The 25,610-nt window shown below is 43.0% G+C and overlaps 1 protein-coding gene across 10 annotated transcripts; it reads left to right on the top strand.

The window, feature by feature from the left end:
- The first annotated feature begins 151 nt into the window (after nt 1-151).
- LOC125764401 (monocarboxylate transporter 13) lies at nt 152-25,275 on the top strand. Of its 10 annotated transcripts, none has more exons than XM_049428592.1 (11): nt 152-212; nt 1,619-2,051; nt 19,531-19,649; nt 19,735-20,280; nt 20,383-20,807; nt 20,907-21,109; nt 22,261-22,492; nt 22,569-22,747; nt 22,824-23,046; nt 23,148-23,379; nt 23,463-25,275. In XM_049428592.1, exons 2-11 carry the CDS (start codon nt 1,941-1,943, stop codon nt 23,728-23,730), a joined length of 2,538 nt encoding a protein of 845 aa, XP_049284549.1. In that variant the 5' UTR covers nt 152-212; nt 1,619-1,940; the 3' UTR covers nt 23,731-25,275. The 10 variants fall into 10 exon arrangements, with proteins under 10 accessions (XP_049284549.1, XP_049284548.1, XP_049284550.1 ...); XM_049428591.1 differs by having other exon boundaries at nt 159-1,066; XM_049428596.1 differs by lacking the exons at nt 152-212; nt 1,619-2,051 and adding exons at nt 7,779-7,907; nt 12,680-13,118.
- The last annotated feature ends 335 nt before the right edge of the window (nt 25,276-25,610 follow it).

Raw genomic sequence — 25,610 nt, 5'->3', positions numbered from 1 at the left:
CAAAGCGCTATAATAAACGAGCCCGTCCACAGAAACAACAAATGCTCTTGCGCTCTCTCTCTTTCTCTTTCTCTCCACTTCGCTCGCTCTCTTGTTGATTGTTTATGGAGCGGAGCCTACGGGTTTTTTTGGGCAAAAATGACGCGAGTGGCGCAACGTTTTCCAGCGGCCGTGTTCGCGTTTCCGTCGTCTTAATCCTTTTTAATCAACGGGTATACCTGCTCATAAATTTCGTTGTCACTGGTGTAGTGTGCCCGCCCATCGTTCCGATCGTTCCCACCTGGCGTCCGGACCGTTATCAAAGCTATCGGCAAGCGGGCAATCAAGTCGACCGACCGAAGAAGGGAAAGGTGACAAGAAAAAAACATATCGGCTGCCAAAACCAGGTGATAAGGCGGGAGGGTAGCCTGGAAGAGAAACAAAAATTGAATAAGAAACAAACAGAAGAAAGAAAGAAAAAAAAAACGAATCGGCTATCCAGAAGCAAAAGGGTCGAAACTTGCAAATTGTACCAAAACAGTGCTCGCTCGCTATCGTGTGTCGGTTTTCGGTTTCTCGCAGCCCTTGCGAACCATCCGCTGAGCTGCTCCATCCAACCGAGTGGGGTGATTATTTTAATGCTCCTTTTAGTGTGCCCATGCGGTGTGGATGCAGTAGTTGCATAGTGCGAGAAGCTCAAAGTGTGTGTTCGTATCGCTGTGTCAGCCTGTCGCAAATTTGCTGCAGGCAAAACAACTATAGAAATCAAAACGGGCAATATACACACGGGCTGCAAATAAATAATTGTGAAGGATAATCGATTGGTTGGCTCCTGTTACCTAGGGTGTTGCATGGTAATGGGAAGTGGATTTTCCCAGACAGCTGCGGTGTTAAAGTGTACGGGAAGAAAGTGTATATACCTAGTCCGCGAAAAGCGTACTGCAACGCGTTAAAAGCCTGCAGAAAATCATAGCAATCCGTGATAAACAGGATTTACACTAGCCGTTTCCCTTCCCTTTCCCACGTTCCATTCTCCATCGAACGCATGCGGTGGAGAAAAAGAGAAGTAGGCTCATTGCATGCATACGTAAGTAGTGTTTGGGGATATCCTCACTGCAGGTGAATGTGTGTGTGTGTGTATGCGTATGGCTGTGTGCGCACCACATTCCTTTTTTTAAAGGCCTTGCTTCCAAGGTAAGTGGTGTGTGAGGGAGCGCGCGTGTGTGTGTGTGTGTGTGTCAAAAATTGAAGGATATACCGCCCATCGTTCCCATTCTACGCAGGATAACGAGTTTTGTTATCCTTTTTCACATTGACGTCCAGTCCGTGAGTACACTAGCAGCAGTACAGTCTGTAGTTTGGCTGCGTGTGCATCTTGTCGCGGAAAACCTAAACCAGGGTTTTGCGCCACCAGAAAACACCCCCCACCCCCGCACACCACCCGGGTTGGGGCGATCCGTGACAGGATGTAATTATGTTGCACACTGCTGTGCATCTTTCGTTCCGTTACTCGGTTAATTCTATTGTTGTGGGCATTAGCACAAGTGCATTTACGGAAATCAGTGCATATATCGAATTAAAGTGATTGAAATCGACGTGATTGCCTCATGGTTGCCTCTTTTTCTCTCTTTTTGTTGAGGTAATTTACGCAATACCTCGTTAAGCAGCGTATCGTTGTGCATCCTTTCCCTGCAAAGTGTTTCTGCGTGCTTTGTGCGTGCGTGTGCGTATCGAAGTGTTTAACCGTTCTGATACTACACCGACAGTAGACCATGTCCTTCGGTGGTGTTTTTGTGCAGCAGTGGTGAGAAGGTGTGAAGTAATCCACCACCAGCACGGAGCAAGTTTAGTGCCATTACGGCCAGAAGAGCATCCATCAATCCATTTCCCGCACACACACACAACAAGAAAGGGAAATTCTTCGTGGTGTGTGCGTAGTGGTGGTGTAAGCGGGAAGAAAAATGGGTCAAGCAGCGAGCCAGGAGGATGCGGAACAGGGTGGTCAAGCCGGCGGTGAGGAAGAGGACGACGACGGTGGCATCATCCCGATGCGATCGGACCGCTTCCTTGTGGTGAGTATAGCGAGTGACGTTCCTTCATTCATTCATAAGTTAAGACGTTTAGTTGTGCATTTTTTTCTTCTTCGTTCCTTCTCTCTCTCTCTCTCCCTCTATCTCTTTACTGTTGCGTTGGCCGGTTTTTGTTCCGGGGTGTGTTTTTTTTTATTACTAAATTCCGCCGTTTGTATGCTGTGTTACGCCATTATTCCTCACCCGCGGAAGATTGTTGTTGTTTGCGTTTTCTTTTTGCGCATAAACACCATCTGCGTGCGTTTCGGCAGTAGACGGCGTAGAAGGAAGAATGTGCGACGAACCGAAATGTCCTGCGGAACCGGACAGTGAAACAAGTGTCCATGAGTAAAAAGGCATGGTGAAAGGGCTTACTCAACATATCAGTTTACTAACAAACCAAACGGAGAAGGGAGGAGGTCACGGTCGAGTATGTTATGCGACGCGTGGACGATGAGAATGCAAATGTGGAATGTGTGTGTGTTTTTTTTTGTTTTGTTTTGTTTTCATGCTTTCTCACATTAGTAGCCTGTACCGATTGCTCCATAATAATAAGCGTACGAACCATTTGCGTCTTTCTCGGAACCCAGTTCACTATCGCGCGTAGTTCTTTTTTTATTTATTGTCACCCGTTGTTCTCTTTTCCTGCTAAAAAACTGAGACGCCATCCAACGGCAACAACAGTAATCGCGGTTCGGTGCCTGCACGTGCAACAGTCTGCGCTCCCCCCATATGATCGAGCGAGATGTATTAAATGGAGATGATGATGCTATTATACTGTTGTTTGGTTTGTTGGACGCATTTTTTTATTTTGTTGCTTCTTCTTTCCCCACTCTGCTATTAATTTAAGCGATGTCTGTGAGAGTTGGTTTTTTTTACCTAAAATAGCATTTATGCGTACGATGGGTTTGACAAAGGATAGACACGGACACGTGCTCAAGTAAGCTTTTTTCTTTATATTTATTCACTTTATCAACAATGTTGTTTGAAATGTTTCAAGCAGCAGATAAAAACACTTCTGTTTATTTAAATTTTATTTCTTTTATGCTTTGAACAAAATTCCACAAATAAGTATATTTTTGGAAGATTCGTTTACATCCAAGCCACATGAATATTATTTCTTTTTGGATGTTAATTAATGAAGACTGTAACTACCGATAAAATATTTCAAATTTTCCAAAAGAGCACCCAATAAACTTTTCAGTAATTAAATATGGTTTCATTTGAAATTCAATGTGAAAGGTACGGAATTTTTACACGTGTATGGGAAGTAGAGAAGGGCCAAAGGGTCAGTTGAGTATGGGAAGGGGACATTAAAAAAAACGTCTTATGTACGTTCAGTTTTTGTACATATAAAAATGTACAATACACCTGTAAATGTATACTTTCAAACGAAAATACTTGCCGTTAAATATCCAAAAAATGACGTTTATTTGGAGTTATTTGGAGTTTTTGAGTCAACCCTTAAAATGTTTATTAGTTATTCAGGAACAATTGGAATAAAGTGTGGAGGAAAGAGTAAAAACATTTGAAGAAAAAATCTACCTTTTTGCGATGTATAAATGGAAGAAATATTTTCAACTGCTTCTAATCCAATATCATTTGCAAAAACCGTACAAACCAACATATAGCAAATGTTTTCGTAGCTATTTTTGAAATCCACTGTACCGGACACAATGCCACCGCCATTGATGACAGCGTCAGATCCACACACAAAAAAGGGCTGCCGTCATCCATCCTTTTTCTTATTGTCATGCATCTGACGACCGGCTGGAGCGTTATGGTATGGGACGGAAATTTAATAGCCTCCGCGAACGCGAACAAAACGCATCGGCATCGACGTGACCAGGACACGGGACACAAGCCACGGGTGTCTGTTTGTAGTGTGGCATCGGGTGGCTAACACTTGCCTTCATCATCATAATAACGTTTTACGATAGGGGTTGAATTATTAAGTAAATACTTTTCACCGAGAGCGCCTTGAAACCCCATTGCCTCGATATGGCAACGTTGTGCTGCTGGTCTCATCTGGATAACTTGTTGTGGTGACGATCGGGTTAGGAGACTTGGTTCATTTTCCCAAATGCGGAAAAGCACAAATAAGCTCTCGTAAGGAATGTAATGTGCTGTACATATTTTATAGAAATATTTTTATTTCCTTTAACTGGTAGAAGGTAAATCAGAATTGGATCCAATCTTCAATTTAAATAGAACAATTTAAAACATTCTTGTTGTGTTACGGGTAACAATAATTAAATTAGCTCTACTTATAAATATACAATGGAAGGCCGATTATCCGTGCTCATCGGGATTTGCCCCCTGTCGGATAAGCGAATATCACGGATAATAGGTACAACTATTTTTATTGATAAATATTAGAGTTTAGTGTGTAATAAGTGGATTTTTTTCCTAAAGCAAGATGTTAATTTTCTTAGTTGCACATTGCAAAATAAATCTGTTCTATTTGGTCGAAATTGATCCAATTGTATCATTTCCTATTGAGGCTTTTATTTCTTGCCATCACCGGTTTGCAATTAACATGCCAATTAGCCTTTGGAACTGTCATTTCCGTCGTTTCCGTCATTGCACGGATAATGGGACAGTCGGAAAAAAGGTACCCGGTTAATCGGCGCTCCACTGTACAACAATGTAGTAAATTTAAATCCATTGTTTTAAAAACCATTTTATTTTACTTAATGTGTGGATTTAATGTGTAAAGATTTCTCCATCTCCAAGAAAGCCAATGTCCAGTGTTATATTCGATCTGATCACAAATAAACATAATCAAATAGACCTTCCGAAAGCAAATCCCTTAACGGTTGCCAATGACGAACAGCATTTGGGCGCGCTCGTTCCACTGTTCTATGCTAGAATGCAAAATGCAAATATTTTTATCGAAAGCTTACGTTAAATTATACAGTTAAACATTGCCCTGACCTTCCTCCGATCTTCTGCCGCTGTCCATAAAATCAACAACAATTTGAATTGAACTCGTTTCGAACGGTGAAAAAGATTGACGTTAAAGCACCAATCAACAAGCCCAAGTTCCAATTCCGCCGGAGGTGTAAGAAAGTAGCATGGTCAAAGCCCGGGACTGATGTTGCCAGGATATAATGTGATCAGTTTATATTTTCACAATTAATTATCCATTTGATTTTGTTTGCTCAATCGACGTAGCACTCATCCGACAGACTTTGCCTGCAGCACGTTTGCAGTACGTCAGTGGCTCTTTGTTGAACTGTTCCACTTGTTCAAAGTGTTCTGTCCACTAGTGACGTTCGCCTTGTTAATTGTTGGAAGCTAAAATTCGAAATGTACTTTTGCAATTTGTACATATTTTCATCATACGATCAGCTGAACATTGGGACATAAATAAAGTGTTTCTTGTTGTACAGTTTAGGTGCGTTTAGCACGTACCTTCGCCTCCACCATATCACAACCGCTTCCACGATACCGGCCGTGAACGATAAAACTAGCCTTGCTTATTCGCGACAGCGAGAATATACACGAGAGAGAGAGAGCAGCAGCAAAAGCACGCACGACGTCACTGTGCTGGGAAGATTTCGATCATTTTCCCTCAGGTGCGATCACCAAAACCACCGAGCGTGTGGCTGTTTAGCGTGCAAATTAATAGCCTACAGGGATATAGGGATGCAAAAGGAGGTGAAAATTCATTTAGTGTGTTAAATGCTTGCGTCAACTTGTTTCGTGTTGCTACGAGTCCAGTTTGCTTTGGCCAGACGGTGTGGAGTTGGCAGAAAGTTAGACAAAATGAAAATGTTCCTAAACTCGTGGAATGTTTCTTTTCGGGGGAATAATTTCTATGGGAATATGGAAGATTTGGTGATAAATTGATGTATTTAAAAAAAAATCATCTCCAGGGACTATTTTTTATTTGCTTTCACCACGTTCGCAACCATATTGCTCTAAATAGCCTTGCTAATTCATTGCATTTTATTGTATACATTTTAGTTCAATTGACGAGCCCATGTTGCTGGCCACATGTACTTTGAGCAGATGTGCAAATTTGTTTCTCTGGTTACATTTGGTTTTGTTAACATGTCCTTTTAACATTTGCTGAGCTGATTAGCTGCCAGTGACGATTTTTATCATCAGATCAACATACGTAGATCGACGTAGATATATTCAGAATAATGTTCAGGAGTTATTGCTGGGTTTGAAATCGTTTTTTTTCATGTACTGTTTATCAAGATGTGAGGCGTTAATAACCACCTATACTTTAGCCAATACGACCCAAATAATGTGACAATATTATATCGTAATTTCAAGCCACGAATTACGCCCCGAAAACAATGTGAATTATAAATATAATTAATTGCTATATTGCTATTGTTTGATCTTTAAACATCGTTAAATAAGTACGAAAAGATTAATCTAACAAATGAAACATCATCTCAACGGAAACGATCTCCTTAATACAGACCAAAGATCTACAGTGAATTCCAATTTAGTGTGTTTATTTTTAGAAATCTAGCATCGAATAATCATATCACCTTTGTTTATCCATGTTCCACACACACACACACATAATATGGTTTGGTATGATCGTGCTGATATGTTTGCCGCGATGAAATGTAGACCGGATCTCTATTTATTTCTCCGTTACGGAGGCGTTACACTGTGCGTTACGCACGATCGATATGGTGCAACTACAGTGAGTGCTGCGTAAGTGAACATCGGCTTTAGTGAGTAACTTACTACAGTTGTGTGAGTGCGTCGTATACTTATTATGTAGAGAAGGAAAGACAACCAGATTTTGTTTGTGGAACATGAGTAAAATTAATAAATTAAACAATTTTAAAGTTATAATTAAACCGAAACCTAGATTTTGGCTATAAATTTTATATCTTTTCTACACTTGTTAACATACTTAACATATCGTTTACAGCAGCAAACTCAAGTATCAAAGCTTTTATTATATTCAAATAGTTTATTAACAAAAATTGTTTTAGCAAATGACTCATTTTTTCAGTGGTTTTCACATTCCAATCCTCAGATTAATAGAATCTGGAGCTCTGCTGTTTGATTATAAGCATTTTCTGTAGTATTCTTCCATCTAAAAAAGAGGAGTCTAAAATTCCCAATTTTTCGCGTTACGTTATACTTGAATCATCCCTTACGCAGGGGCGCCAAACATATCATACATGTGTATTATCGTCCACCACCCACCGAGAGAGGGCGCAAGTACGAGAGAGAGAGAGGGAGAGATCGAGAGAGAACAAGCACTAAGGTACTGTTGCAATGCGTTATGACCACTCAACAATACCCCACCATCTTACGCGCCATCCCATGCACAAATGCGTTCAACCATTATCACTTACCCCCACCCCTACCGGGGGGGTGAAATGGCGGGGGTTGAACAGCGCCTTTGTGTATGTGCGGGTGTGTTGCTGTGTTGTTATTTATACCCAAGACACTATAGTCAAGCCGCACTGAAGCCGTGCATGGTTGAGCGAAGTATGAAAAAGACAGAGGACTAAAATGTGAACCGTACCGTAGGGGTGGTGATGATGATGATGATGGTACACTCAAACACTGCGTTCTGAGAGTACGGTACAGCGGAACGGTAGTAGTTAGTCTGTCTCTTGGGGTTGCCCCCATACAGCTAGATCCCACCAATACACACTTGCCTGCCGACTAGCGGCACCCTCTAACCTCCGCCAGTTGTGGGTCAGCAGTCCATCGAGCCGTCCCGAACCCGATCGCGATTCTAGCTGTATGACCGTACCCCGAGCTGATGGTGAATTTTCCGTCAAATCAGTTTTTCGCCCACCGTTCGCACCGATCGTCGTGTGTCGGAAGAATCCCGGTTTTGTCGCGGGTGGAAAAACAGTTCTGGTACAGTTTACGAAGAGTTTGTGAACATTTGGTTGAGGTGCTGTGTTCATGATGCTTTTCACCATTAATAGTGAACCGTAGTTAGTTGTTAAAGTGGTGTAGATAGTAGTGCACCTAAGGGAATTTGGTGAATGAAGAGTGTTGTACGAAGCGAATTCCTTTGTTGTGTTCGAATGTTGTATCCGGCTGGTGCTGTTGCGCAGACCACCGTTGTAAGGGCTTAGAACAAATCGATCGTTTTGCTCCAGGTTGTCGTTTGTCATTCTCATCGCCGTTCGTTGCTTTTGCGCCCTACACATTTTTGGTCTCGGTGCATGGTAGCCGACACGCAGCAGTGGGTTTTAATCCGTTCGGCTAATGTGTACGGTCTGTAGCGAAACCACATCCGTGTGTTGATATGTTTCGTCGTATATATTGTAGCTCCGTTGCATTACTCAATCCCGAGAAAGTGTACAGCTGGTGGTACACTTTTTTTCCTGAATCATCTCAGCCGTGATACATGTGATTCAATGTCTTTATCCGATCGGAAGGCAAAGATTGGAGTAAGGTTTTCTCTCCGGAATTCACGCTAGATGGGAGATCAGTAGATCTGTCTCCTACATACAACTAGTGGAGCGTACTCCTCGTGTAAGCAATGTTCGCACACGACGATGCTATCCATCCCCGTTGGTGGTCCGTTTCAGTCATTTCGGTTTGCTAATGTTTGACCATCATTCGTGGGAAATCTACATTTCTTTTACAGTGGAAACACTCGCGAGTAACCATGATTCATGGGGTGAATATTGCCATCCCCTGGCAAACGGAAGACTTTTTTTGTGGCGAGTGGATGCTGCGGACAGCCGTACCTAGGCCGGGACGTCGGGCACACTTGATCGGAACCCCCGGTACCGGTCATTTTTGTGCGGCTATATGGGAAGTACGGACGTGCGTTTATAAAACAAAAAGCGGATAAAAAAAGAATCCTTTGGCGGAGATCGAAAAAGCGTTCGGTTGTCAAGATGCGAAGTAGTAGAGAACTCACGCCACACAAGTATATGTGGGCGGTGGTGCTTACCCTTGCAACTTGGTAAGCCGATTGACAAGAATATCGTAGTTTGGTGGTAGTGAAACCAACACCAAACGATCGACAGCGCACTAGTGATCACTGCGCCGGTCGCATTCGTAGCTTGTGGAGATACGGGGTTTCTCTCACGTAAGATCGCCGATCGTACTGAGAGGAAGGTACTCTATTGTGAGCTGTTTTGAATTGTTTATACAAGAAAGTATCGAAATGGATTTATAACGTTCTTTTAATAGACTTTTTATCGATCCATTTGCAGTATGGTTAATTATAGTAAGAATCAAGAGTGTACAACCGATCGTCAATATTGCCTCTTGTATGTGGTGAAAGATATAAAAATTGTCTCAAAACAGTCAGCATTCGGACTTCCGAACGCATGCTAGAGAATGAGCAGTTCTTCAAACAAAACAAATCAAACCAAACAAACTCGCGAGTAGGTTTCGCTACACAAAAAAAGAAATCCCACACGGCGCGTTTATTTTGGTGCGTTTGATTGTATGATTATTTCGCACACTAGCGAAGCAAACAGCTGTTCCTGAGTGCTGTGCGCTAGTAGTAGTAGCTCTATCAGTTGTATTGGTACCACAGCATTAAAACAGAAAACGGCATCAAAACATGACCCAAGTGTGTGTGTGTGTACTTCAAAACATTGGCGCGACTCCACCTCTATCTGTGTAGCGTGGTGCCCTAATTTTACTCAGTTCCGCTCAGGCACTAAGCTGTGTACTAAGTATTTCTTTACTTACGTACCAAAGGGTACAGTAGTATCCGTACCAAACGGAAGCAGGCGTTATGAGTGGCGGCTTTATTTACGTCTTGATCGCATCACAGCATTCAATCCGTTGCTGATCCATTGTTGATAGTAGGTCGGTAAATTGGCGCAATTGTTGTGTGTACCCGTCTTTGTTTCGGTGGATGGCCGAATTGTATTGTAAAAATTTGTTTTTAATCTCATTCCATTTTTCGTGATGACGTTTGCTCTCGGTGTGCCCTGCAATATATGTATACTTATCGATGCGCGTACACCGCGTGTCCGGTGTGTTAACCGTAACCGTATTAACCTTGTGCGCGTATATGCATTTACCGTGTCATGTTTAGTCATCGGCCTAACTGGCCTCGTTTCGTTTGTGTGTGACGGTCACCCGTGTGTGTGTGTGTGTATGTGCATTAAGGGTTCTTTGTGTGCTGCAAAAAAGGTTCGATAATGTACGCGAGCCTGCTTCTGACTGCTTGTTTTCACTTTCCGTGTGAGCTAAATTTCAAAACACGAGCGCACTAAACGATGTATCCGCGCACCGCAATCGATAAGCAATCGATCAACCTTTGTAACAGTAGGTTTTGTGCGGAAATGATTTGTTGTTTGCTTTCGCTTGGTTGTCCAACGATGTACAATAACTTCGCCGTTCCGTGCGCGACGTGATAAGGGCGTGTTTGTGTAGGCGACTGCTAACAGTGGCGCGTATGTCGGTTTATTTACTGCGTTACTGGGTAGAGACCTGGACAGATAAAGTATGGTGACAGTGTGGTCCGTGCTGAGTAATTTGAAGAGCATAAGGTTTAATTGTTCTATCAGCTTAGCGGGTGTGTATGTTTATCGCGAATATGATCGAATTCCACTTGGATGCTAGAGAGAACTTCAGTACACTATCAAGTAGAAGGTTGTGATTTTCTATTGAGCGTGTCTTTAGGGGAATTATCTTTCCCCCTGCCTGAAAGGGAAGGTCCCACCGAAGGTGTTTGTCACTTGGGTCATAAATCATACCGGTTTACAGGTTGACTTCGTACACACCACCCTCTAAATTATACATCTCAGGATTAGCGTGCCGCATGTGTCGCGTCGATCGCAAATGGGGATGGAGTTCGGTTCGATCCAACACTCCGCGCAACTGTTGAAGAATTAATGAGGGTTCGCTGTTTGCATATTTTTTATTATTGAATAATGTACTAATTAGATATGCTGCATAGGATGCTGCTGTAAGCATGTATTACTGTTTAATAGCAAATGGTTGTGCCTCTCCTTGGTATTGTTTTCATTTTCTAGGTCACAGACATGATTGCATGACAAAATGTGACACTCGCTACTGGCAGGAATCGCTTTCCAGCTGAAGTTGTCCTTGATTTGTGAGGGCGTCTGCTTCATAAAGGCGAGGCTTGTCGCATGCTGAATGGCACACACACACAAATATCAAATGCACTAATACACGCACTACCGCATGCAAGATCAGCATCATCTCAAGAAATTCCGACCGTAACTTCTGCAATCGTGACGTGCCATAAACGATCGTGCATACGCTAGATCGAAGTGATCTGTTTGGCGTGTCTGAAGAGGCGGGGATATCACAGTATGCCGTTGAAGGTTATGGCGCCAAAACCGGTCGCACACTAGGTCTCCATTTTTTGTTCCGCGCATGGTCAATACTGATGAATATGCGCAACTGGGTGAGCGGTAGGCTGCGATGGCGGCCACGCGCCTCGCCAGCTGACATTCGGAACTTTCCGAGTATGCCTTGCCCGTGTGCGTGCGTGTAAATCATGAAAAGGTAAAGAGCAAGGGATGCAGGGGAGGAAATGTTTGTCCATGCTTTCATGAATGGGCTCGGAGCGCAAAACAACAAAACAAAAACAACACGATCGCGTCTCCACGGTTCACGATCGCAGAGGTAAAATAGTAAACAGTATTCCGTGGTAGGTGAGTGAAGTTGGTTGTGGTAGCTTCAGTCGTGCTCGTAGTGTTCCAATATTGGTGGATCAATGTTAAAACAGTACTTAGTACGCTGGTCGCAATTGCGCACGGATGAAGTTGAATAATTTTGGATGTCCTGTACATTGGGGTTTTCAAGGTTAGGGATTTAGATGTCCTTGGAAGTATAGGACATACCTGGTGTAGTATACAAGATACCCTCGATCACCTGACGACGGTGCGTTCAAGTGCTGGAAGCTTTATTCACTACCAATTTCTTACTTTGAAGTGGTTTGTGTATTTCCTCCCTTCTGGAGGTCATCATTCAACGTAGACAGTTGAATGGAGTGGAAGCGTAGATTAATCTCCGAATGGTATGCGAAGTCATAGCTCGGTGCGTATTTTCCACCGCAAGTGGTTTGTGGCAAGCAGAGTCCGCAAGACGTGTACACCGATTGGTAACATGAACGCTAACAGAGCCGTTTTGGTTGCGAGATCCGTTTATCAGTGCCGTTCGTGGTACTATGGGTTGGCGATTGCCAGTCCGGGATGATAAGATAGAGCGAATAATTGTGCCATTAATGGTGTAAGGCGCTGTCAAAAAAAATAACCCACACTGTACCCGAATCCGCTTGTGGAGCTAAGGGCGACGGCGATGACGATGATGACGACAATAGTGATGTAATAAGTTCGGCGTGATAGGACAAGGAAGCTCAGCAGTTTGCCGAGATTAATCTCGCGCGTTCACAGTTTTGAATGATCGCTGACCAAAAAGTTGTAGCGTGAAAGTAATAGATTTAGTTGTTTGAGAAAAAACCTTGGAGTCGTGTACTATTATTTTGTAATTTCAAGCAGATGATCTTGATACAATTGATGTATATTCACGTACGATAGTAGATTCTTTTTTTAGTGATCCTCAAAATCCTTCAAATTAGCGGTGAAGTGCGTCATGATTTATGAGGGAATCCAGAGTTCAATGTTTAAGATCTTCGATCAGTGGTGTTTACAGTGGTTTTTTTCCTCAAATTTCAGCTGCTGCCCTAGAATAGTAAACAATAACACAAAGTGTACTTAAAATTTAACTATAGACAGCACCAATTACAAGTATTGCAAAGGAAGTGTTTAAGAAGATAATAAAAATTGTATTAAATTGCATAGTGATTGACAAAGAGCCACCAGTTAGTGCGGGTGTGTATGTGTGTAAAATTGAATGCGAAACGTATAAAAAGCATTCATCCAGGTTACCAGTAAATGCCGAATGATTAAAGTTTTCCGTGCACTGTAACTCGCGCTGTGACAAGATATATTAGCAAACGTTCTTTCCTCACGTGCTGAGGTGGAACTATCTTCACACCCCTAGCTGGGTGGGTGGCATACGTGTGACCAGATCCACCATCCGCCGTGTTTGTTAGCAAGTGTATCAGTGCAGCCTGTAACATAAAGCATCATGGCCAGTAAAAAGGCCCGACGGGTAGGTGTCGCACACTTTTCGCTTTGTTTTCTCCACCCTGCATTGATAGTTGCCCATGTGACCTGCCATAAATTCTTTCATTAATTGATTGCAAACACGCGGACGAGATCGGTCATCATCGTTTGCTGTCGGTCTACAGTTGGTGTAGGTGTTGCCATACCATGCATGGTTGCATATTTATCAGTTCGAATAATGATCGTTAAGAACGAAGTGGAAGGTTGCGAATAAAAAAAAATGGGACCCCGATGGTATTGGACTCCAGTCGGTTGGATACATCAACGTTGCTAAGTCGTTTGCACGGTGTTATTTATGTTTTCTTTCATTTTTGGGATCCGATGAAAGGATCCTTTCTATTATCTCCTTCCCTCGTACAGCTGACGATCACAAGTATAACTGGTCGGTGACTGCAGTTTGCAGCTAAAGACATGGCTGGATACTACCAACCAACCTTTTGTGAAGCCTGGGCCCGTGTGCGTAGGATAACGTGGCTAACATTGACCTGGATTTTGTGCCGTTTTACTATTTCAGCTGTACGCTTCACCGTATATAACGGCGGTAAATGCGTTTGGAGCCAATGTCGCGTTCGCTGGTAAATGATGGGAATGGTATGGAGGTTTTGTTGCATCCGCTGGTCCGTTGCATGTGCATTCTTCAACCTTGACGCTGTCGAGACGTCGATATTGGGGATGTTGGCATTTCGTATACAGACTGCCCTGTAATGCCGGATGGTGTGTGAAGCAGCAGGAGACGTTTATTATGTGCTTTTCGTTTACGCTGTTTTTTTAATGGTTGTGTTCGGGGTATGAGCAATGAAGAGAACTATAATTTCCGAACGAAGCGATACTTCGATGGCGCCAGTTTGGGGATGGTAGAATGAAAACAAACATGAGATATGATATATGTAAACGATTCCGGATGTCCGGAAGTCATACGAGAGACATGTGCAAACTGTCCCAACCACCCATATGTACATTAAAATGAGTAATGAGTTATGAAAGATTCTTGGAAAAGCACTTATTAGAGGACTTTACAATCGTTAAACAAATGCCAAAATATCGATGTAGTATTAGATTTGTTTTTCTAGCACGATAAGGAAAGATTTCTTCCGTCAGGTTTCTCATGTCTCGCGACATGATTAACCGTCGTTCGATTTAATAACCCATAAGCGATGCCTCAATATCACTGTTCAAACAGCACGAGATGTGTAGTTGGGAAGTGTGCAAACAGTAAGAAAATAACTTCTCCACTCTGGATGCGACTTCCAAGTGCTGATGGAAGTTGATGAGTCGTAAGCAAGTTTCGCAATGTACGGGGCGCATATAAGATTCGATTACGAGAATGAACCACCCTCTGAAGGAAGCGTTGGACATGTAACCCTCTGGACGATATCTCTCATCCAAGAAGAGGGAATCCTCATGGTGGTCGTGTGACATTGGAGTGGACATAAGTGCTCCTGTGGGTGTTGGTGGTATCGTTCCAAACGCGAGCCACAAACACCGACGAGAATCCGCCGACAGAGATAGAGGGATAGAGACATACGATCTCTGCACTCCTACCGAGATAGTGGCAGTGCAGCGACAACACCATCGGGACATCAACGTTTAATTGGCTTTAAAACAATTTCCAGTACGAAAATCGCACCATTCCGTGTTCGGTGTTAGTTGCGTGCCGATATACAACACGCGGTCGATCTGCGCGGTTTGTCCTCTGTCCGAACTGAAGCACGGCAGCCACCCCGGGGAACGTCTTCTCCTGTAGGGCTAAGCACGTGTGTTTAAGTGTTTCAACTCGTACGAAGATCAGTGGTTTTGTACATCGGAGTTTTACTGAGTTATGTGAAACCGATACTAGGTGACGGTGAATACGGTTTGTGACAATTACCGGCTTTTAACGGCTTCAGTATTATTACTGCGTCTGGTGTACGAAAGTGTTCCGTGAACCATGACTAGTAAAGCGAACAAAACTACGGTGAGCTGACGATGAAAACGAGCGTTTGAAATGTTATTTGTGGTGTGGATATATTTCCTTCTTCTCATCTCAGAAACATGGCGATCATGAAGCGAAACAGTAGTTGAGGGAAAGTGATCGAGAATCGTATATTATTTAATTGGCATTAATTGAGCTGTTTTGATGGATGCAAACCAAAATTCAATTCGGTTTGGACGAAGGAGAAGACATAGGAGTGGCGAAGTGATGATGATCGTACATTGTTGCATTGTATGATCATTCTTCGTGATTATGTAAGGTTTTTTTGTTGGGAAATAATGTTGAGGTTTGACTGCTAAAGTAAAGTTAATGGTTCTATATCGTACATAATTCTTGGAACTCAGAGATTCTCTTTTTTTGAATAAGAAATTATCACACCACTTGCAGTGTGTTCTATCAGCTAGAGGTACGGGGAGATTTCATGCCATACCACAACAATACCTGCAATAAAAACGTCCAATTCAATTCGTTCAATGTCCAATAAATCTAACGTGTGTCTCGAGTGGCCTGCCCTTCGCTAGATGGATGACCGTGGGTTTGACAAGAGATACGTAATAATAGGAGTACTTCAGATCGCATCACTGTTGCGATCCCGCCCCGGGCATTTACGAATGTGCTAACGATAATGATAAACTCCGATAATGGCAATAATAGTGAGCCAATGCGTGGCCGATGGCTAGCAATATCTACCTGACAGCGTAGGAAAATGGATCGCACATTATTCGACCATTCATCTCGCGTATCTTATCTGGAGTGTGTTCTTTGCTCCTTTACTACCCACTCGGACGGTAATCTGTTGGGAAAATAGGAATTTCGAATGGACGAAGTTGCCAGGGAGAACGGACGGGGCGGTGCGTTGCATTTCTTGGAGTGTGTGGAGTGTCAGGCAGACATTCCTTTCGATGAGTGTTGTTTGTTTCGAAGCGTTGCTACTCATCCTTATGATTGAACTACAGAAGCCGGTGAAGAGGGAAAGAAGGTCGACAGTGGAATAGCCCTTTCAAGCGGCCGATAATTGAGCACACGTGACAACTCCATCAGCTCGCCCGCTTTCTTCCATTCCGCACACACAATCCACCTGTCGTCGAGGGTGTGCGTATGTGAAGCTGAATGACAATTTATTTTGTGCTGAGTTTTCCATCTTTTCCTCCCTGATGCACAATAATACACTATTTGATTTGATCCGACGTTTGATTATGTTCCATTTTTCATCACCGGTTAGGTGGTTCGTTAGGTGTGCCAACCCTAGGTAATCGGGTGGACCTGTTTTTAAGGGTAAATACCTTCGGACGTGCGCATTCTAGTGAACATAGCGGATAGCGAAATTAACGTAACGACGGGGAATTACTACTCTGAATGGGGGGATAATATTGTTCCACAATGAAGTTTAACGCAACATTGTTGAAGATTTTTTTTCTCTTCTTAAACACCCCTATATGTGGATCGAGTGAAATTATCGCTACACAAACACCCAGAAAGAGTGTTATAAGCAATTAATTTTTCCTTTTCATCAACGAGCTAGTACTCCCTGCTGTGCGTCGGTAGTGACTCATCGTTCACTCTATCAGCTGACCCTGTTTCTAGCTTCATAAAGGAAAGGCATCGGTCAGAAAATGGTCTAAGACTAAGAATAATACGACACAAAGCATGGCGCTGTTATTATTTGTGCAACTGCAAACATTCTGTTTCTACTCGAAAGTGTACGACGCGTTTTTGTTCGTTCCTACAGTTTGGTGTACTTCACTGTAGAAAAATGAATAAAAGAAATGTACTACCGGAAGGGGAACTTCACAGTTTATTCCTCCCTTGTAGGGTTTTCCCCTGCCCTTTCAGATGCTCTTCAACCCAAACAAAAATGCCGCAGACGCGTGTTTGTTACTGTTCAGTGTGGTAGGAACACGACCCTGGAATTGCGATAAATCGTCTCATATGCCACAAAGCATCTGCTGCGAAGGGAAAAGAAACAGCTCAGCTGGTCATTGACATGTTTGCCAGAGAGAAAACAGCAACTGTTCGTAATGAGTTAGAAACAGCGAAAATATATTGTATGTGAGGCTATTATTTGGTGTAAATAATTAAATAAATAATTGGACCGAAACGTATTTCTGCGAGATCGAATATTCCTTGTATTCCCTTACAGAAGATACGCATTTTAATATAAGTAATTAGGCTTTAACTAGTCTATGAAATGAATTTCTGATATAGTCAGTAGTACAGACATTGTGTTAAAAACAAGTATTCGAGAGACATTTATTATTGCTATGGACATCATTAAAGTGATTTTCCTCATATCCCTCACGAATTAGTGACACTCGTGGAACGGTTCGATACCTACAACAAGGTGGAAAAGCTAAAATATCTACAACGATTTCCATTACATATGTTCGCCGTCTGTCGTCTACATCCTTTGTATGCAGGTGAAGTGGACAACCTTTCCGTCCTCCCTTTCTCTCTCTCTCTATCACTCTATTGGGTGACGTTTGTGTGTACTTGAAAAACGTTTGAAATCTCTCTAGTTAGTTCCACCCGAAAAAACCACCTGTTGACGGGCATGTGACGAAGGAATATGCTAAAAGACCCGGGCATCGGGCGTGAAAGCATTGCCGTCCGCGTATCTACAGTATCTGCCAATACATCCTCCCGTTTGCTAGTTACGTCCAGGTCCCTTCGCGTGACGTCCTGTTTTTTCCCACACCCCAGACATCCATTGTGTGTGGTGTGGTTCTGGTTTTGGTTGGATGGTTTTTTGTGCTCTATAAATAGGTTGTACCATCGCAAAAGTCTCGCCTTTGCCCGTACCTGTACCGAGACCGAAACCGACAGTGGCACGGTGTCGCGTGCCACAATCAGCAAAAACGTCAATGGGAACAACGGAAGCGTCGTCTCCCTGTACCCGTCTAGTGTACGGGCCTTCACTACCGTCGCACACGGTAGACAATGTGGCTGCGGTCGAGGTTTTCGATCTCTGTTTTGGGTTAGGTTTGTTCTTTTAATACCTTTCTTTCTGTAGCGAATTACTGAGCGACCGATGACAAATTGACGTTATGCTCCAGTGCATATGCGCCTCATCTGGGTCAAAGGCAAGGATAATAAAGCAAAAGTGGGAACTACTTGAAAGGATAACGTAGCATTGGATTATTATATGGAAGTGTTGTTTGCTGCCTGTTGTAAGTGGTTATGCAGCACCAAAAAAAGAAATGCTTATCGATATTTCAAATCCATCAGTGTCAGTGTTGTCACGTCGTTAACTAAACTATCTATCTACTAGAAAGCAAACTAGCAATTCATTGAAGTAGATTGGAGGAAAGGAATTTTGAAATATTCCTTATGTTTGTCTGCAAGAAGGAATGGTTTGGTTATAAGTAAAAAAAGAGCATTTGAAAGGAAAAATAGTCTGATCGGTGAATGTGAAACTAATTACGATAGAAAGAAAGATCAGATGATGAATGTGTGAAGTTTCAAATGGAAATAATCGTTATCCAGTAAAGGTTGGTAGTAATTAGTTTAAAAAATCCAGAAAATAACCTTTTTTCGAGCTTCTTAGTGTATGTATCTCCTTAAAGCATTCCAAAAAACTCTACGTACAGCTGCCCGATGAAGAAATGCTTTCGTTTGCTAGGTCCATTTCGATCCTCAACACACGATTGCAGATGCAACAGCGTTCGTGAACAATTCCCTTAATTAAACTGCGGTGACGAAATCGTTTAACACGCTAACGACGCACGATAAACGTTACGCAACGTTACGCTACCATTCCGGTGATCTGGATTGCTGTGGGGAAACGTTGGTTTCTGTTTCTGGCTGAAAATTGTCCACTTCTGCCCAATGGAAAACGAGTTAGATATATACCATTTCTCTCATTTGTGACGATTACGAATGAAGCCGTTTGCTGTTTGAAGCAAATTTGACCCAATAGTTCTGTTGATCTGCCCAGAACGCTCAAGCAAATTCATTAAAGAGACATTCCCTTAATGGAATGAATGTTGTCGAGATGTTGACCAAAATAAAATATACCCCCCACATACACTAGACAGCACGTTGTTTGAATTCTTATGTCACCGTGTTGGCCTCTTTTGGGTGCAATGTCTCCAATTTTGCCCAGGAAATAGCCTGTTGTAGAGGGAGGAAAAGAAGGGTCACTGTTTTGGGCGCCTCCATTCCAGCGTTTATGTGTCAAGGCAGATGATTGATGGATTAAAAAAACATAACCGACATTTGATGGGTTCGTCGTTGTTTTTTGTTTTCAACCTAAGTGGTTTTCTTTTCGCGAATTATTATCATTTATTGGGGGTCGTCACAACGGCACAGTAAAGTAAACTGCCAAAATATATATTGAAGGAACAAAAAACACATTATCATAATGGCCGCCCAGTAGTTAATAATAGCTGAATATTGTCTAATGTAATTTTTTTTCTCTTCTTCCCAGACGGACAGTGAAATTGCGTGCGAGGAGGCGGCACGATTGACGGCAGATCAGGAAGATCCTTCGCCGGACGACGATGAAGGATGTGATTACCATGATATGCCGCCACCACCGGACGGTGGGTTAGTATCCTTCTGCCGTAAATCTTTTTATCTTGTATTGCACTTGCACTAATCGATTGTTTCCTTATGTTGGCTTTCCTTTAAGGTACGGCTGGGTGATCGTATTTGCTTCCTTCATGTGCAACATGATCGTGGACGGTATCGCATACACGTTCGGTGTGTTTCTGAACGAGTTCGTAGTTTACTTCGGCGAGGGCAAAGGCACAGTGGCGTGGGTCGGTAGCTTGCTCAGTGGCATGTACTTAAGTGCCGGTCCGGTCGTGTCAGCACTTGCAAACAAATTTGGTTGTCGGGCGGTCTGTATTGCCGGCAGTATCATTTCCTGTGCGGCATTTGCGCTCAGTACGCTCAGCACCTCGGTAACGATGCTGATGCTCACGTACGGCGTGATGGGTGGCATCGGTTTCGGTCTAATCTATCTGCCGGCCGTCGTGGCCGTCGGTTACTACTTCGAAACGAAACGTTCGCTAGCGACCGGTATTGCCGTGTGTGGGTCCGGTTTCGGTACGTTCGCGTTTGCGCCACTCGCAAACTTGTTGCTGGAGAACTTCGACTGGAAAAACTCGAACCTGATCCTGGCGGGTTTGATCCTGAACTGTGCTGTGTTCGGTGCGATGATGCGGCCACTTACGTAAGTGTAGTGCCAGTATTATATGGACAACTAGAGTGATCGAGTGGGATGTTCTTAACCGTTGCTATCCTTGCTTGTTTTATTCCACATGCCATACATCAGTTACCCGAAGGACGATAAAGTGAAACCATTGATGCAGCGTATGTACGAGGAGAAGCGACTCCAGATGGAGCGTGGCTCAATCGGTGGATCGTACTTCATGGTACAGCTGCCCGACGGCACGATGGAGAAAAGACTGAAAGCACCACTGAACGCTGATCCCGGCGTACACTCTAGCCTTGCACTGGACCAGCTGGCGGCTCAGCAAGGTGGCATGCATCCGGTTGCAACGCTGCCCACCATTTCGGAGTTTAAGACGCAAGAACAGAACGGTAGCAGCGGTTCGTCGTCCGAATCGAGCCAGATTGAGATGAAGAAACCGTTGAACAAGAAGCGCAACACAAACTCGGAGTCGGATGCGGCCGACTACGGTGGTGACAATTTGCCCCGCAATGCCTCACAGCCTGCCTTTACCAGCCATCAGTCGGGTACGGAGTTTATGCAAAAAAATATTTCTTACTGTTTGTCTTTGCAGCGCACATAAACAGCTATTCTGATCGAGTGTTTGTACTGTTTGGTAATTTTAGGAATCCCGAAGAATGGTTCCGTACCGACGTTCGATCGCGTCCGCAAACACTCGACTGGAGAGCGGTTCAAACCATCGCTGGCAGCCATCAAGGCTAGCTCGCGGGGCGATGTCGGTAGCAACGGTGACGTACGTAAATCAATGCATCTCAAACTCTCGCGCGGCTCAGTCAATGGAAGCAAAAATAATAACGCTGAGGAATTCGTTAGTAGCCAATTGTTTTTATTGAATTATTTCCTTCCAATTCTTTAACAACAAATCCCCACAAACTATTTGCCCCCCCTGGTGTTTCAGGCATTTTAGTGCAGCCGAGTTGTCGAGTTTTAGCCAACAACTGCATCTAGCTATGATTAGAATGGACTTTTGATTTGTCTCGTGATATTTATATTTCGTAGTTATACTAATATTCAACTTTTATAGGCTATATTTAACTGCATACTATTTACAATTTTAGTATTGTTTTTTAGTAGCATTTTAATGCTCTTAGAATGGTTCTAGCTCTACTAATAACAACCGGTAGCACTTTACAGTATTCAAATCTTCCAACTAACTCTCCCTACAATGTATGTGCAAATTGGCAAATTGTGCGCGCGTGTGTGTGTATGTGTATGTGTGAAGTAATTGCCTAAAATTAACAGTGCGATGTGGAAAAAAAGGTTTATAATTTTTACACCTCTTTTACGTTCCTTTGGAGAATGGTTGTTAAATTTAGATTTACTCTTGGACGGTAACCAAACGATATGCATCAGGATGCTGTCCGCGTTGGGGAACAGTATAAGCTTTCTCGCGTACGTGTGTGAAGCTCTCTATCTCTATCTACTGCTCTTTCCTTAGATGCTAGACAGTCTGCCGGCCATAGTAACAAGTAACGGATGCAAAAAAAAACGAAGTAGAAAAAATACAAACAAATCAGCGCTATTATAGAGCTCTCATTAATTCGCCCACGCGAAGAGTTTTTCGTCATTCATTTCCCCAAAGGGCATTCAGTGCACATCACATCATGCATTGCTTTAGTGAACGCAAGGAATTTTCGTAGCAAAACATTTAGTTAGTTCCATTGCTTTGGTCATAGTTATGCTGCGGTTTGTTGAATATCATAATTGGACGCACACACGGTCAGCGTTTGAAGTGGTGCAAATGTAACATTAGTTTCGAAATGATGAAACTGCTTGATAGCTTCATTAGTAGTAGACACGACCATAACGCGCTTTATTGCCATTTCGCCTTACTTCACTTGCACAACAGACACCTTTACACTTCTCATACACCTTTCAGTTCGCAACATAAATTTCTATTATTGATTACTTTTTTAATTCTTTATGTAAAAACGTTAAAAAAAACAACCACATATATAGGACGATGGTAGTATGTTTACCTCAAAAGCCTCGCTGAAGGCGGATCGTCCGGTAATGGTCCGTCCGCTGTCACGTAAGGACATCTTCTACTCCGGCTCCGTCACAAACCTTAAAGAATTCCAGTCCCAAAAGTCACTAACGAACTATCGCAATTCCGTCGTATCACTGACCAAATTCGAGAAGGAGCATCGCAATGATGTGCGAGATGACGTAGAGAAAGGAAGGGAAGAACGTAAGTAGAGTGTAGCGAAACTCCAGTATGTGTAATGTGTCATTTAACACTAAAATACCTCACTATCTCACTACAGAATACGACCTATGTCCTTGTCTGGTGTTGCCGGAATCTTTCAAGAATGCGATCGGTGCCATGATGGATGTCAGCTTGCTGCGCGATCCCGTCTTCATGATGATTGGCGTTTCGAACATCTTCGGTATGGCCGGTCTGTACGTCCCATTCGTGTACCTGGTCGATGCGGCCGTTTTAGATGTAAGCATCCGTCGCATAAAACTGTGTATCTCCCCCTCGGTAGTTGGGAACTCATTCCGGTATGCTTCATTTACAGGGAATTGAACAAAACTCGGCCTCTTTCCTTATCTCGATCATTGGCATTACCAACACGGTGGGACGTATCGTGTGCGGCTATGTGGCGGACTTTCCGCAAGTGGACGCCCTGTTTCTCAACAACATCTGTCTAGTCATCTCCACCGTAGCGGTCGCCCTGACGCCTTTCTGTCATACTTACGCGGCGTACGTAGCAATGGCCATCGCATTCGGTATTGCCATCGGTAGGTCTATCGCTTTATCACTGTCGGGTGACACATTCATTCACTGATCATACTCTCTGTGTTTTATCACGTTCTCGCTACCCTCGTCCATCCTCGTTTAGCTGGCTACATTTCACTGACGTCAATTATTCTGGTCGATTTGCTCGGACTGGACAAGCTTACGAATGCGTTCGGTTTGTTGATTCTTTTCCGTGGTGCTGCCACGATCGTCGGTTCACCGCTGGCCGGAGCTCTGTACGATGCCACACAGTCTTACTCGATACCGTTCTTCGTCGCTGGCGGACTGTTTGCCCTGTCGGCCATTACAAGCTTTGCCGCACCGGCCATGAAAAGGTAGGAGAGTTATCAGCCGATTAAATCAATGAGCAAGAAGTGAGAATATTAATTGTCTTTTTTTCTCGTTGTACACTTTTTAGATTCCGCAAACAATCGGAAGCACCCGTACATGTCGAGGTGCTGACACCAATCGATGAGGAACCGTCGGAAGATTTGGCAGACGATGATCAACCGATCACGATGGTACCGAAGATCATTCAAACCGCCCCCAGCCCGTCCACGGAGCAACCAGTGACTTCGAATATCACCTCCACTACCACCATTAACGATGATCGCAAGCAGACACAGTCAAATGGCGGCACGAAGGACACCGACAAGGAAGTGAGCCAGATGGAATCCGTTTTGTAACGTGTAACCCGTCGGTACGGATCGAGTAACGCGTGTACCAAAATACGATGTCGGAAAACATGCCAACACCGAATGGGATGGAGTAAGCGGCAATGGTTTGTGTCGTCAATGCCTAACGTCCACAGGATGCTCATCTAAGCGTGATCGATGAACCTCATCTCCTTCTCATCCACCTTGCTTACTTATAAGCAAAACAGTTTAAAACGCCCAAATTTGGATGGTAGGATGCGGGTATGGTAATCGAAAGCGATTAAACGAGTAGTTAAAAAAAATCCGGAAGCGAGGAAATGCGTGCGTTAAAAGTGGCCGCTACCGACTCCAATGTTTCAACTAGCTAGTGTTAGGCTTACCTAATTATACCTAATGATGAAGATTTGTTTTGATTATGTTATTTTTAATTAAAACAAACGAAATGTTTTTTATCGCGACGTAGCGAATGCGAGTATGCGGGGGAAGTATAGTGTAGCATCAAGTGGAAATGTGGAACAATTTGCAGTGCAAGCAGAACAACTAGAAAAGTAAAAGAAAAGAAAAACAAGCGAAAAAAAAATACACACACAGCGAGAGCAAAAGAAACAAAGTGAAAAGCGGAATGATAGAAACATAATCGTGAACAAAACAAACCAGAAAAAAACAAAGATGCAAACGTTAGTGTCATAGTAAGATACGAAAGAAGCGAATGAATGTGTTAGAATGTGTGCAAAGCATAGATGTAAAAACTAAAAACCGAGAAAAAAAAACAAACAAAACGATTATTGCGTGTAGTTATGGGACGACGGCGGCGGCAAGTGACTATTTAATTTTAGTTTTCTTTTAAAGGTTTGTTTATTGTTTTTTTCTTCTTCTTTTCCTTATTATTCAAACATTCGGTAAGCATTGTTAATCTGTTACGGAGGCTTGTACGATGCTCGATCGTACTTAGTTCTCAGTTAAGATATTTTAAGGTTTCGACGCCATATCCATGCTGATTTTCTTACGTTGTTAAATTGTTGGTACTCAGTACTTATAGCTCGTTACGTTCCGGAACGGATGATTAGTGAGGAGGTGTAAAGAATTAATTGTGTAGCACCATAAGATGCTACAATGCAACGCGGGAGGAAATTTGATGGTAACACAAACAAAGCTCACGAACAGCAAAAGGAGTAACAATAGTATGAACAAATCTCTACCAATTTGCTTAGCCAGTAGTAGACAAGCCGCAACCGATAACAGCAGTAACAGAGTGTGTATGTGCAGTGCTTAAGGGATGAATGTAGAAGCAACACACAAAAAACCGCCAGCCAACCTCTATTTACTAATGAAGCTCACTCACATTCACACAAAACACACATGCAAACATATGCAGATACTATTCTAGCTACAAGAATGAACAGGCACAACCGAATCGTGTGTTGGCCACCATCAGGAGTAGACAAAAGTTTTATGAAAATACAACAAAAACAAAAACAAAAGAAAATTGTCCACATAACGTGTAAATGCTAGCGAAAACTCAACAGTCCCTAAGGTAGCGTTGTGAAAAGTGTAATAAAACAGAAAACAAATGAGTATTAGCTTCTTATGAGTTGTAAATACATACATAAATAGGAATGAATGAATGGAAAGAATATGGCACCGCCGCTAGTGGTTCCAGTTTCGTTATCGTCAAAGTTGTACGATTAATTCCTAACCTGTTGCTGCATGACAAAATGGCCATACTAGCTTACCCGGCAGAAGCGAAACGAAGGAAATAATTAGCTGTAGTTTATGCGAAACAACAAAACAAAAACTAATGTAATAGGAAATAATAACAAACTTACAAATGGTGGAACATGATGAAACAAAAGGAAACAGTAGGCTGATAATGAATGAATGGTTGCTTAGCTACGAGGAAAGACACATCC

Source organism: Anopheles funestus, chromosome 2RL (assembly GCF_943734845.2).
Source record: "Anopheles funestus chromosome 2RL, idAnoFuneDA-416_04, whole genome shotgun sequence".
NCBI classification, from domain to species: Eukaryota; Metazoa; Arthropoda; class Insecta; order Diptera; family Culicidae; genus Anopheles; species Anopheles funestus.
This window is presented reverse-complemented; position numbering and strand designations above follow the sequence as displayed.

Bases quoted from the DNA above. Each gene is read 5' to 3' on its own strand.
- LOC125764401 (XM_049428592.1), top strand. From the start codon at position 1,941: ATGGGTCAAGCAGCGAGCCAGGAGGATGCGGAACAGGGTGGTCAAGCC. The intron at 20,281-20,382 runs GTAAGTGTAGTG...GCCATACATCAG, and splicing joins GCGATGATGCGGCCACTTAC to TTACCCGAAGGACGATAAAG. The intron at 21,110-22,260 runs GTTAGTAGCCAA...CCACATATATAG, and splicing joins ATAATAACGCTGAGGAATTC to GACGATGGTAGTATGTTTAC.